This window comes from Sminthopsis crassicaudata, chromosome 3, assembly GCF_048593235.1.
Source record: "Sminthopsis crassicaudata isolate SCR6 chromosome 3, ASM4859323v1, whole genome shotgun sequence".
NCBI classification, from domain to species: Eukaryota; Metazoa; Chordata; class Mammalia; order Dasyuromorphia; family Dasyuridae; genus Sminthopsis; species Sminthopsis crassicaudata.
This window is the reverse complement of record NC_133619.1, coordinates 421,670,460-421,684,835: the sequence shown is the minus strand read 5'-3', so window position 1 is coordinate 421,684,835 and position 14,376 is coordinate 421,670,460. Positions and strand designations below refer to the sequence as shown.

The 14,376-nt window shown below is 34.6% G+C and overlaps 1 protein-coding gene across 1 annotated transcript in view; it reads left to right on the top strand.

Moving 5' to 3' along the window:
* The first annotated feature begins 240 nt into the window (after window positions 1-240).
* Window positions 241-14,376, top strand: part of ITGAV (integrin subunit alpha V) — a 122,667-nt gene continuing 108,531 nt past the window's right edge. The window contains exon 1 of the mRNA XM_074302918.1: window positions 241-836. Within this exon, the coding sequence (XP_074159019.1) occupies window positions 607-836 (230 nt within the window). The 5' untranslated portion in view covers window positions 241-606. The remainder of the gene's footprint in view (window positions 837-14,376) is intronic.

Genomic DNA, 14,376 nt, shown 5'->3' with positions numbered 1-14,376 from the left:
CTTAGACAGCCGCGCAACAAACGAAGGCCGAGCTTGTTTGAAGTGTCCCAGCCAAAGCTCTGCCGGGTTAGAGAGCAGCCAAAGCACGGCACGGAAGTTTGCAGGGCTCTTGCCAGTCGGATGGCTGCCTTCCCACCTTCCTCCACTTCCTACTTCTCCCCGACAGCACCACCGCCCCCGAGCCATCAGCTCCTCCTCCTCTCTCTTCTCCGCCTACTCTTCCCAGCTCAAGTTGCACCAGGGCTGGGATGTCCCACTGTCAGCAGCAGAAAGTTAAGCACCCGACTAAAATCGACTGGAAGGCCGAAAGAAAATGGATTAAGGGGAGGGGCTGTGGGAGGGTTAAAGGACGGGAGTGGTGGGCCGTTTTAAGCCCCAGCCCACGCAGCGATCTCCAGGGAAAATCGTCCCCAACTGGGAGAACCCCTCTCCCTTGTGGACTCTACAGTCAGCTCTGTCCTCCTCCCTTCTTTCCGCGACTGGGGGTGATAGAAAAACTTCGTCTCCGCTAACTTGCAGCAGGGGCGCCAGTGGGCGCGGAGTAGCTGCGGCCGAGAAAGGAGTGACTGGGGCACTAAGACAGGCGCTGAGCCGCGCGCTTCAGAGATGGCCCCTTGGCTGGGTAGGAGACGGCGGCGGCCGCTGCCTCTACTGCTTCACCTCCCGAGCGGCCGCTTCCACCTCCTTCTCTCGGGCCTCCTCCTGCTGCTGCTGCCGCCCCTGCCACATCTCTGCAGCGCTTTCAACCTGGATGTGGATAGTCCGGCCGAGTATTCGGGTCCGGAGGGAAGTTACTTCGGCTTTGCGGTGGATTTCTTCGCCCCAGACCCTTCCTCGTAAGTGGCCACGGTTTACCTCGGATTCTGCCTTCCTTTTTCCCTCCCTTCTTTCTGCGCATTTTGTTGTGGGTTCTAAGCAGGTCTTCGAATCCTATCCCGACTCTTAGAGGTTGTCGAGAGCGTCCCCCATTAAGGGGGATGGGAGGTAAATTTACGTTAGATCTCCTAGTCCCAATTTTTACACTTGAAAAAAGTGAAAGTCCCAACAAAGAATTTACTTCGTATCTTACTCCTCGCCCCTTTTGCCAGTTGTAGAGACTGGAGTAACCTTCACACTCAACCTCTTCTTTTTCACTTCTCTAATATTTCAACCATCCCTTTCCTTTACTGTTTCCTCAAGATCGGGGGTTTCGTGCTCTTTTCCCCTTCCTTTTTTTCTTGCCAGGGTTCTTTTCTGGATTGTTTCTCATTTCCATCCCTCTCCCACACTGTCAGAAGTCTAACAACAGCTACATTGTTACTCTTAGTATGTTGTGTCTTATCTCTAGAACTTCCAGGCTTTGCAGATTTGTGGTTGGGCAGATGTATTGAATACACAATTTGGAATCATTGTTTTGAAAGAATGTGGGTACTTGTTAGGTTCTCTCTCTCTGGGAATTTACTTGAATCTTCCGTGATTTGAGAAGTCGATTCTGCTTCAACTGTTCTACATTCTTCGTGACGTCAGATTTTAGGCGTTGTAACAATTATTATCAGCATTTAATTAAAAAAGAAAACTGTTTCTTTTTCAAATACCTACTATTTGTTGGGAAAATAAGCCCTTGAGTTTCGAGTGGAAGCATGATTTTATAGGGACACACATTTTATCATCCTTTAAATCTTTAAATTCAATTTATAAAACAAATAACTGTTTTGGTGTCTTTCTGAAACTGGTAATTACAACAGGCATTTTATGTCCATTCTTTGTTTTCTCTTCTTATACTGTTTCAATGGAATATTCATATTTCATTTTAATTTGCAGAGAACAAAATAACAGGCTTGAGAGTAGGCCTATTTTATTATACGTTTGTACCTGGTTTGATGATGATGTGCATATTTTACCATAGCATAATCATTAAGGATTTTTTCCATTGTTCATCATATTATTAAAAAGCAAACAAAACACCTACTTCTAAGTGTCACACTTAGTCATTCCATTGAATATTATTTTAAAAATAAGCAATATATTTAGATACAGGTATTCTGAACTAAGTTTTTGTTTTGTTTTGTTTTTGTTTTCTTAAAGAACAGAAAAAAAAACACTTATTCTTTGGTCTTTGTTTTATGCCAGTTTTAATTATTTTTTGTTTTGTTTTGTTTTACTTTGGAAAACAGGTTAACTTTGTAAAGTAATACAAATGACTTGGACTAAATTGTGAAAAATTTGTATTCTTTGTTTTCACTTTCTCTTGATTCAATATTATTCATCTTTGCCTTATTTTGGTATCAAGAAGATTTTCATATTGATTTCTTAATGGTCTGATGTTTTATTGCTGTTAAGAGACTCCTCGAAAATTCACTTTGCATAGAAATTCCAAGAATTTGGAAAGTACCTAGCTATCTAATACTGCATTGTGAACACTCTTTAAGTCAGAACTAAATTCTCTTACCTACTGGAGTATTTTGCAAGTATTATATTGCTAATTTTCTGGCAGGTCCTATGAATTAGTAAAAATACACTAATTCTAATTTTATCCTTGGAAAGAGAGAAGACTTTATGAACTTTTGAAAACTTTTATTCCCCTATGCTCAAAAAGTTATCAAACTGTGCATATCCTTTGACCCAGCAGTGTTGCTACTGGGTTTGTATCCCAAAGAGATCTTAAAGAAGGGAAAGGGACCTGTATGTGCAAGAATGTTTGTGGAAGCCCTTTTTGTGGTGGCCAGAAACTGGAAACTATGTGGATGCCTATCAATTGGAAATTGGCTGAATAAATTGTGGTATATAAATATTATGGAATATTATTGTTTTATAAGAAATGTCCAACAGGATGATTTAAGAAAGGCCTGGAGAGACTTACATGAACTGATGCTGAGGGAAATGAAGAGGACCAGGAAGGAAATCATTGTATACTTCAACAATATTATATGATGATCAATTCTGATGGATGTGGCCATTTTCAATAATGAGATGAACCAAATCAGTTCCAATAGAGCAGTAATGAACTGAACCAGCTACACCCAGCAAAAGAACTCTGATAGATGACTATGAACCACTACATAGAATTTCCAATCCCTCTAATTTTGTCCACCTGCATTTTGGATTTCCTTCACAGGCTAGTTGTACACTATTTCAAAGTCCGATTCTTTTTGTACAGCAAAACAACTGTTTGGTCATGTATACGTAAATTGTATTAAATTTATATTCTAACTATTTAACATGTTTTGGTCAACCTGCCATGGCGGGGTTAGGGGGGGAAATTAGAACAAAAGGTTTGGCAATTGTCAATGTTGTAAAATTACCCATGCATATATCTGGTAAATAAAAACTATTTAAAAAAAAAGAAAACTTTTATTCCCATTTGAAATGTGGTAATGTTGAGTTGTTGGCAGCAATGACAATAAGATGTCCAGATACTTTGACTCTTACCTGTTAAAATATACTACTTTCCACATGGATTCAAGGATCTTTAAGCCTCCTTTACAATTTTAAAGCTATGATCATACTAAATATATCTTCAGTAGTGGTGTGAATTTGATATATATATATATATATATATATATTTATATATATATTCATTTTATATTTATAAAAATTTTTTTGACAGTACATATGCATGAGTAAATTTTTTTAATAACATTATCCCTTGTATTCATTTTTCCAAATTTTCCCCTCCCTCTCTCTACTCCCTCTCCTAGATGATAGGTAATCCTATACATATTAAATGTGTTACAGTATAACCTAGATACAATATATGTGTGTAAATCCAATTTTCTTGTTGCATGTTAAGAATTGGATTCCGAAGGTATAAGTAACCTGGGTAGAAAGACAATAGTGCTAACAGTTTACATTCAATTCCCAGTGTTTCTTCTCTGGGTCTAGCTGTTTCTGTCCATCATTGATCAACTGGAAGTGAGTTGGATCTTCTTTATGTTGAAAATATCCACTCCCATCAGAATACATCTTCATACAGTATTGCTGTTGAAGTGTATAGTGATCTTCTGGTTCTGCTCATTTCACTCAGCATCAGTTCATGTAAGTCTCTTCAAACCTGCTGGTTTCATCCTGCTGGTCATTTCTTACAGAGCAATAATATTCCATAACATTCATATACCATAATTTACCCAACCATTCTCCAATTGATGGACATCCATTCATTTTCCAGTTTCTAGCCACTACAAAAAGGGCTGCCACAAACATTTTGGCACATACAGGTCCCCTTCTCATCTTTAGTATTTCTTTGGGATATAAGCCCAATAGCAGCACTGCTGGATCAAAGGGTATGCACAGTTTGATAACTTTTTGTACAGTTCCAAATTGCTCTCCAGAATGGCTGGATTCTTTCACAACTCCACCAACAATGCATTAGTGTCCCAGTTTTCCCACATCCCTTCTAACATTCATCATTATTTGTTCCTGTCATCTTAGCCAATCTGACAGGCGTGTAGTGGTATCTCAAAGTTGTCTTAATTTGCATTTCTCTGATCAGTAGAGATTTGGAACACTCTTTCATATGAGTGGATATAGTTTCAATTTCATCATCTGAAAATTGTCTGTTCATATCCTTTGACCATTTATCAATTGGAGAATGGTTTGATTTCTTATAAATTAGGGTTAGTTCTCTATAGATTTTGGAAATGAGGCCTTTATCAGAACCTTTAACTGTAAAAATATTTTCCCAATTTGTTACTTCCCTTCTAATCTTGTTTGCATTAGTTTTGTTTGTACAAAAGCTTTTTAATTTGTTGTAATCAAAATTTTCTATTTTGTGATCAAAAATGATCTCTAGTTCTCCTCTGGTCATAAATTCCTTCCTCCTCCACAGGTCTGAGAGGTAGACTATCCTCTGTTCCTCTAATCTATTTATGATCTCATTCTTTATGCCTAAATCATGGACCCATTTTGATCTTATCTTGGTATATGGTGTTAAGTGTGGGTCCATATCTAATTTCTGCCATACTAATTTCCAGTTTTCCCAAGAGTTTTTTTCAAATAATGAATTCTTATCCCAAATGTTGGTATCTTTGGGTTTGTCAAACACTAGGTTACTATAGTTGTATCCTATTTTGTCCTATGTACCTAATCTGTTCCACTGATCGACTACACTATTTCTTAGCCAATACCAAATGGTTTTGGTGATTGCTGCTTTATAATATAGCTTTAGATCAGGTACAGCTAGATCACCTTCATCTGACTTTTTTTTCATTAATTAAATTTGATATATTTTTAACAATTGACATCTCTAAAATTGGAATGTTGTGAGGATCAGATGAGAAAGAATGTTAGTGACTTGGACCACTTTATAAATATCAATGTACATACATATATAACTTAAGTTTTGAGAAAGAAAAAAACACCATAAAATAATATATTTCCACAAATAATAATACAAATTATTTCTTAATTTACTATTCAGATAGTGGAGTTTAAAAATACTTTTTCATTGAGTTAGCAGGGGGATACTGCAGAATATGGTTAGCACTTTTATAAATTTACTAAATAAATAAACTTATTTAGGGTAGTCTTAAACCTATTAACATGAACTATTACATCCACTAAAGGTGGAATGAAAGAAAGAGGATTCATGGATTCCTTCTAGTTTTTTGTCTTCAAAAAGAAGATAGACTGGATTAGTTAAGAAACTAAAAGTTAATATAATCTTGATCCTAATGCTTAATACTAAATTTTAATCTAAGCTCGCTACTGTCTATTTGTACTACTGGATAGGTCACAGAATTGTTCCCTGTGAAACTTTTGTGTTTGGGGATGATACTAGTGATGCTATTTTTATAAGATATTGTCATGGAAATAGAAAATATAACTATTAATATGAAAACTTTTGACAGAACATAAAGAAAAAGAAAATTTTAAAACCTTATAGATCTAGAAAATAGATTCTGATATAAAATTATAATTTATAAAAATAGTGATAAAATTGAAAAATGTTGATGAAAGGAATTGTAAATTAAGCCAGCATATATTTCATTTTCTTTGAAGTTTATGACATTTGATAGATTAGTAAATAGTGTCAGACTTGTCTAACATTTGGATATTTGGCCGTATTCATGGTGCTGAGACTTGTAAGGGCCACGAATTCTTTTAAGTTAGTAATCATATTCTTTGAGGGGATAGCTACTCATAGCAAGCTGTGGAAATAAAAAAAAATTTTTTTTCCTATTCAAACCTCCCACTCAGTGCTTTAATAAGCCTATTTAAAAAGTTGATAGAATTATAAAATCATAGATGTTTTGAATAAAAAATAAATGAGAAAGGAATATCTATCTGAATGTATATACTACATAGATATGCATATATTTAACCCCAAATACTTCATATTGGACAATGCTCAATTAAGAGTTCTTGATTAACTAATTTATTATTACATTATAGTACACTAGAACAGTTTTTTCTTTTCTTCAGATTGTCTTTACTTTCTTTCTAAATATGTGACTTATAGCGTGGCTATAAATAAGCAATCCTGGATGCTTGATCATCTTAAAGAATTTGGAGAGTAAACTTGAGAAAAGTTCACTTTGAGGAAATGGGAAGAAGTTTTGATAATTTCTTGAGCCCAAGAAGAAGAATTCCATTCTATATTGTTATGGTTTAGTAGCAAGTAAGGGAAAAGACACTGGGTTTAATTTAGTCTCTATCGTGTTATTTAAGTAGTCAAACAAAAGTATATAATACAAGTCAAATGTTCATTGCATCTATAACTGGAAAGGTCTGTTGGACCATTTAATATAATTCTTAATTTAATATGAAACTATGGTTGAAACCTCATGTTTATTGTGCAAGTCAGTAGCAGAATTAATTCAAACTTAGCTTCTTTGATTCCATATGCAGTGTTCTCATGTAAGTATGTTTCATATTATGCTTCTATTAAGCAGTGGTTATTTGAGGCAATGTTTAGAAGGCTGAGTTCAAATCTGGCCTCAGTTATTGATTAGCTACATAAATCATCTAATCTCTATTTGCCTAATCCATTGAATAAAGAAATGTCAAACTGCTCCATAGTGTCATTTGTCAAGAAAATCTCATACTAGCTCATTGAGACCAAACAACAACAATTGGTTGTTTACTTTATAGAGAGGACTTGGAGACTATAAAACTTGAAATCTGGACTCAGACATGTATTAGGTATATGATCATGATCCAGGTACTAAACCTCTCAGTGCTCCAGGAAACCAACCATAAGACTGCAATTAGTGAGCAGTTGTCATCTGCTTTAGGTGAAAGTTTCCTAACAATATTAATTCATGAAGCTAAGCTTTGCTACATATCGTGGTGTAGCAAGTATATACTTTATTCATTAAGCTGTGATAAAAGGAGAACAGGTGATATTTATCAATATCAATTTAAAAATTTAAAATTTCCTAAAATTTAGGAATTGTTTAAAAAATATCCGTCCCACTGGCTAACTTTTAGATGAAGAAGCTCTTATTATTTAGCTAAGCAAGCCCTTGGACATTACATACTGTTTGGCACTTCCAATCTTTTTCGTTTAGTAGGACCTACTAACATTTCTATTCTACTAGTAATAATGTTCAAGAACCCAGAGTCACTTTCACACCCTATAAATATTAAAGTGGGGTTAATGAAAATAACTTGGTTGATAACACTTATTTTGTGAATTTTTTATTTGAAGTCCTGATTTATGGTTATTTATCCATAGTTCAAATCTACCTACAATCAAGTTATAAGGTAGGACAGGTATCATGGGTTCACATTTTTATGTGGTATTAAATTATAGGTTTAAAAATATAGTTGCTGGAGCCATCTTGAGGATATAAAAAATTGTGTGACTTCTGAGAGCTTGGAAAGATGAAGTGTGAGTCAGTTCTTTGCATAAATCTTTTGTGTATGTTATATAGTTTATAGGTTAGAGCACCCCTCTAATAATACCCTACTTCTTTTAAATCTTTAATTTCCTACAAAATTTATTGCTAAATGTCATTTCACAGGGACAATTACATTGTTCATTTCCTAGGCTTGATGCATCATCTAGTCTAATTAGAGGATTAGGCTGTATAGAGAATTTGGTAGTATAGGCCCCTTAGTAAATTTAGTTTTTGGTCTAAAGTAGCTATCTTGTAGGGTATTTTTTCCATGTCTAATATTCATAAAGCCTTGAAGGCCTATAAGACTTAGAAATCTTCCTATTTATGATCAACTTCGAATTGGAAAGGGCTAGAGGCATACAAGAGAGAATAACAAATATGGTAATTTTCTCCTGGGAAATGCTAAATGGCATTTGAGGCACCTAGGTTGTTCAATAGATAGAGTACTAAGTATGGATCCAAAAGACCTGAGTTCAGGTTTAGCCTCTGATACTTAACAACTGTGATTTTGGACAAATCACTTAATTTTTGTTTGCTTTGACTGCCTCAACTATAAAATAGAAACACCATCACCATTTGAAATTTCAAATACAGACTCTTTGATAGGCTATGTGGCTAGGTTGTCCAAGGACCTACCCAGTTAAATTTAGATAGAATCCACCAGAAGACAAGGCACTAACTGATAAAAATTAAGTCATAGAAAGCCCTAAAATGGTTCACTGAATCCCAGAGGAATCTTAATTTCTGTTGGTATATGAAGTATCCACATTGACATCACATTGTGGGGTTGTTATGAGACTCAAATGAGAAATTTGTAAAGCACTTAGCCCACTATTTGGCACAAAATTGGAACCATATAAATACTACCTTCTCCAAATGTGAAAATGCTGACTATGAGAGTCCTTATGCAGTTCCCAGGATGATTTAGACCAGCATTAGTTTGCATTTTGAAGAAATAAAGGTTGAAAGTGTGTGTGAATACATGTGTTCCTTTGCTATAAATAGAACTGGTGTCAGATATATGTCGAGAGATGGAAAGACTTGAGAGGAAAATCTTTATTTAGGTATTCTATTATGTACTTGGTAATTTTCATTCTAGAATAAACTCTTGTTTGACTTTAGTTTCAAAGAATAATTTTGTTGGTTTCTTTTCTTTGTGCCCAAGCAATATTACACTTATGCTAATCTAAGTGTACTTCAGACAGCTTTCAAATATTCTTCTTGCTTATATGGGATATAAAAACATTAAGTTTCTTTAAAGTCATATTTTGCCTAAAATGCAATGGTTCACTGAAGCATAAAACATGCAATTAATTTCCCTGCCTAAATAACCTATAAAAAGGGAAAACTCAAACCTGGCATGTAGTTACAAATCTAGAACTGGGAAGGACCACAAAAGCCATCTAGTCCAACTCTCTCTCATTTTATAGGTTAGGAAATTGAAGTATAGAAAAATTAAATGACTTGCCAAAAATCACACAGTTGTCAGAGGTGAGATTTAAAGCTACATATTCCAACTTTACTTCCTGTGCTTTTTCCATTATTCCACCCTGTTTTATATATGTTTATATATATGTCATATATATATGACCCTTTTTAGGAGAGGTTCAAAGTAAATACTTTTATTGATTTGGTGTTGTTCTAGTCTTGTTTTTATTTATTCTGTATAATGGTATGTGGGGAAATCTTGCATATTTATGATCATCCATAAAGCAGATTTACTAAGATGGTTTTCACTGACAATTGCTACTGGTTAAACCCCAAAATTTATAGAACAATTTAGATAAGAAGACAAAGTACAAGTGTAGCATATGTGTCTATCTGTTCCTTTAACATGATATTGTCTGTATATAGGTGTTTGCACATTGCCTATGTGCCCTCCTTGAGGGCAGTGACTGTTTTTGCTTTTTTTGTATCCTCAGTTCTTAGCACTGTGCCTGGCACATAGTTAAATTTGCTTTTTTTTTTTTTTTTTTTTTTTTAAACTGGTTTTTAGTTAATACCTTTTTGGTTCTACACTGAAATCCTACTTTGATGTTTCACTGATATGGAGATGACCCTGGCTTCTGATGATAATTTCTGTCAGTTCCTGTCAATCTGTAAAAATTTCAAATACAGACCCTTTGATAGGCTATGTGGCTATGTTGTCCAAGGACCAGTTAAATTCAGAGAGAATCCACCAGAAGACAAAGCATGAACTGATAACAATTAAATCATAATAAGCCCTAAAATGGTTCACTGAATCCCAGAGGGATCTTAATTTCTGTTGGTATATGAAGTATCCACATTGACAAGATTTCACTGAGATCTTTAGTCAATCCACAAATTTTTATTAAACACCTTATAATGTGTTGAGTCATCAGATGTACTAGAAATAGAAATTCAAAAGTTCAATATTCTCTGCCTTCAAGGAATTTCATTTTCACTTGGGGGAGAAAAACCTCTCTCTCTCTCTCTCTCTCTCTCTCTCTCTCTCTCTCTCTCTCTCTCTCTCTCTCTCTCTCCTTTTCCCTCTCCCTCTCCCTCTCTTCCTCCCCACTTCCTCTCTGTTTCTCTCCCCCTTTCTCTTCTTCTCTCCCCCTCTTTCTACCTCTTTCCCCCCCTCTATCTCTCTTTCCTCTTCCTCCCCTTCCTCTTTCCTTCCTTATCTCTTTCTCCATCTATAGATGGAAGCACATAGATACAAAATAACTTTGGGTTTGATTCTAACAAGTGAAAGGATCAGAAAAAACACCATGTGGAAGGTAATGCTTGAGTGTGTAGAAAACTAGAGATTCTAAAAAATGGACTTGGAAAAAGCATGGAGCATATTCAGGGAAAAGACACAAGGCCAGAGATGGATGAGAACAGTTTGATTGGGTCATAGGGTGTGGGAGCTAGAAACCAAGTCTGAGATTGACTAAATTTTGGCTTCCTGTCCTTTTCTTTGCATTGTTTCTTCTTCAGGCATGTACATGATTATTCTGCTTTTAAAAAAGATGTTGTTGACCTTTACTACTTTTATTGGTTATACAGCATCAGATAAACAATTCAAACATGCTTTATCTCAGATGTGCCACTACTGAATTTTGTTTACTTGCAGAGTTTGAAAAATGTGGTCATCACATCCCTAAAGGCTTTACATTTAAAAAGGGATAAGAAACTGAGTAAAAAGGCATCCTGTTAATTTTTTGCATGCTCAAATTCTGTTACCAAATACTGTTACCAAGAATCTTAACAATGGTACTAGTCATAAAGCATAGTGGAGAGTACATAGATATATAAAAAGGAAGAAAAGCTGGTTGTAAGGAAAAGGGGTGAGTGGAGGCTTCTCATTCTTGCTGCCTTAGGATTTTTATCTTTGTGATCTTTGTTATATTGTGATATATATTGTGAGCTTTGTTATATCTATCATCTCCATGCCAAATTTTCACCATTGATTCTTATGAATACTTTATGGTTGATTATTCAAATCCTATTTGCTTTTCAATCTAGTCATTATTGGCCTTTTAGGAAGATCATACACAGAAAGTCTTGGCTCAGTAACTTTTTAGCATTTGTAATTTCCTATTTTTTTCAGAGGGTATTGATATTATTGTTTTTGTTATTAAAAATCATTAGGAAACTTTAAACTAACATTTCTACTACTATCTCATTTTACCCATTAAGGTTTCTATATCAGACTACTGATTGACAAATACATACATAAATGTATGTGACTTATCCAGAGTCACCGAGCAAGTTGTGATGGCAGAATTCATACAAACTCAGACTTCCTGACCCTTAATCTTTTCATTGAAAAATGTTGCAGTTTAGGGTTAAAGAATGAGATTATAAATAAATTAGAGGAATATAGAATATTTTACCTCTCAGACCTATGGAAGAGGAATGAATTTATGTCCAAAGAAGAATTAGAGATAATTATTGATCACAAAGTAGAAAACTTTGATTATATCAAATTGAAAAGTTTTTGTACAAACAAAACTAATGCAGATAAGATTAGAAGGGAAACAATAAACTGGGAAAACATTTTTACAGTCACAGTTTCCGATAAAGGCCTCATTTCCAAAATACATAGAGAATTTACTCTAATTTATAAGAAATCAAGCCAATCTCCAATTGATAAATGGTCAAAGGATATGAACAGACAATTCTCAGATGAAGAAATTGAAACTATTACTAGTCATATGAAAAGATGCTTCAAGTCATTATTAATCAGAGAAATGCAAATTAAGACAACTCTGAGATACCACTACACACCTGTCAGATTGGCTAGAATGACAGGGAAAGATAATGCAGAATGTTGGAGGGGATGTGGGAAAATAGGGACACTGATACATTGTTGATGGAATTGTGAATACATCCAGCCATTCTGGAGAGCAATTTGGAACTATGCTCAAAAAGTTATCAAACTGTGCATACCCTTTGATCCAGCAGTTTTACTATTGGGCTTATATCCCAAAGAGATTTTAAAGAAGGGAAAGGGACCTATATGTGCAAGAATGTTTGTGGCAGCCCTCTTTGTGGAGGCCAGAAGCTAGAAACTATGTGGATGCCTATCAATTGGAAATTGGCTGAATAAATTGAAATGACCAACAGGATGATTTCAGAAAGGCCTGGAAAGACTTACATGAACTGATGCTGAGTGAAATGAATAGGACCAGGAGATTGTTGCATACTTCAACAACAATACTATATGATGATCAATTCTGATGGATGTGGCCATTTTCAACAATGAGATGAACCAAATCAGTTCCAATAGAGCAGTAATGAACTGAACCAGCTACACCCAGCAAAAGAACTCTGATAGATGACTATGAACCACTACATAGAATTTCCAGTCCCTCTAATTTTGTCCACCTGCATTTTGGATTTCCTTCATAGGCTAATTGTACATTATTTCAAAGTCCGATTCTTTTTGTACAACAAAACAACTGTTTGGACATGTATACATATATTGTATTTAATTTATACTTTAACATATTTAACATGTATTGGTCAACCTGCCATCTTGGGGGGAAAGGAGGGGAAAAATTAGAACACAATGTTTGGCAATTGTCAATGTTGTAAAATTACCCATGTATATATCTGGTAAATAAAAACTATTAAAAAGAAAAGAAAAGAAAAGAAAAGAAAAATGCTGCAGTTACAGACTTTTTATTTAAACTTTTGTTGTGCCAATTCATAAGTCACTCTGATTTAACTTGCCTGCCTGTATGTAGTTTTCTTTCTTAGATGGTGGAGCAGGATATCGGTAGGTATAGGTTAAGATATTCATAACTGGCCTTTGCTTCTAGAACACATTTAAAATATCTTTGAGGTTTTTTAAAAATTATATGAAGTTAATTATCTTTATAATTTTAAGGAATCTTTTAGCTTGGAAAATGTTTGTAATTTCTTATATTTTAGTCCACTTAACTGAATGAGGATGGGGAAGCAAAGGACTTGGACCTTTAATTGTCTATGTATATAAACCATTTACAACTACTTATCTATTGAATAAATGAATTTCAAAATGAAAAAAAAATTCTTTGGACATTGTAAGGAGTGCACCTCATATTTAAATCCATTAAATTTGTATTTGATATTCTGGAACATTCAACAAACACAGCTTTTGTTAACCTGTTTTGCTTTTGTATTTCTCATTTTCCTCACACATCACTATTGTCCAAAGAACATTTGTACTTTTTAGTGCTGGGCTCTTTAATGGCTGTTGTTCATCTTTTTCATTTAACTTTGAATAGAGATTTCCTTCTTCTTTGTCCTATATTTCTTCCTATCTTTTTCAGTTCTTGGATACTTGTCAGTTATTTCATTTTTCCATCCATTCTTTCCCTTCTTAGCTTGTCTTTTAAAAAATCTTTTCATGAACCCTAAATCCAAATGTCTTGTCAAAAGGTCTGCTTGGCTTTTAGGGCCAATGAACATTCTTTGTCAATGTTTTTACCACTTAGGTTTTGGAAATCAATAATGTTCCAACATTTTTGAAAGTCATTCTATTTTTAGCTAGATTCCATCATTTCCTGTGTCAGCTAAATAGGACATGAGGCTGTGCATAAAGGACTTTGGGAAAATGTTAATGAAGATTCATACTTGTAGCCTAATTATCATAATTTCATGCTTGTAATATGCATGTCGGATGCTAAAAAGCAACAATAATAACCTATCCGCATGTAAGTAGTTCATGCTGTCAGAAGTTTTGTTTTTATCTGGATATTATCCCTTCTTGCGTTCTTTCATCATTGTCTTTGATGAACTCTTGGTTTCCTAATAACTATCCTATTTTTGATGCTTGTTTCTCTGATATATAGTAGCAAATAAAAAAAAAAAACAAAAAACAAACCTAAAACTACGTTTAAAGAAACTCATTAAAGATGCCTTATGTAAATTCAGTCACTTGAAGATTATTTAGATGCTAGAAAAAAATTGTGTTTAGTTCTTTATATTTTGCTCACCCTTGGTTGCATATTTTGCAGTAGCACTATGTAATTGTTTAAAGATGACTATTTTAGGGTCACCTGGAATTGCCATGTAAAAACAAAGTTAGAAATTTATTCTGTTGAACTATTTGCCTTAC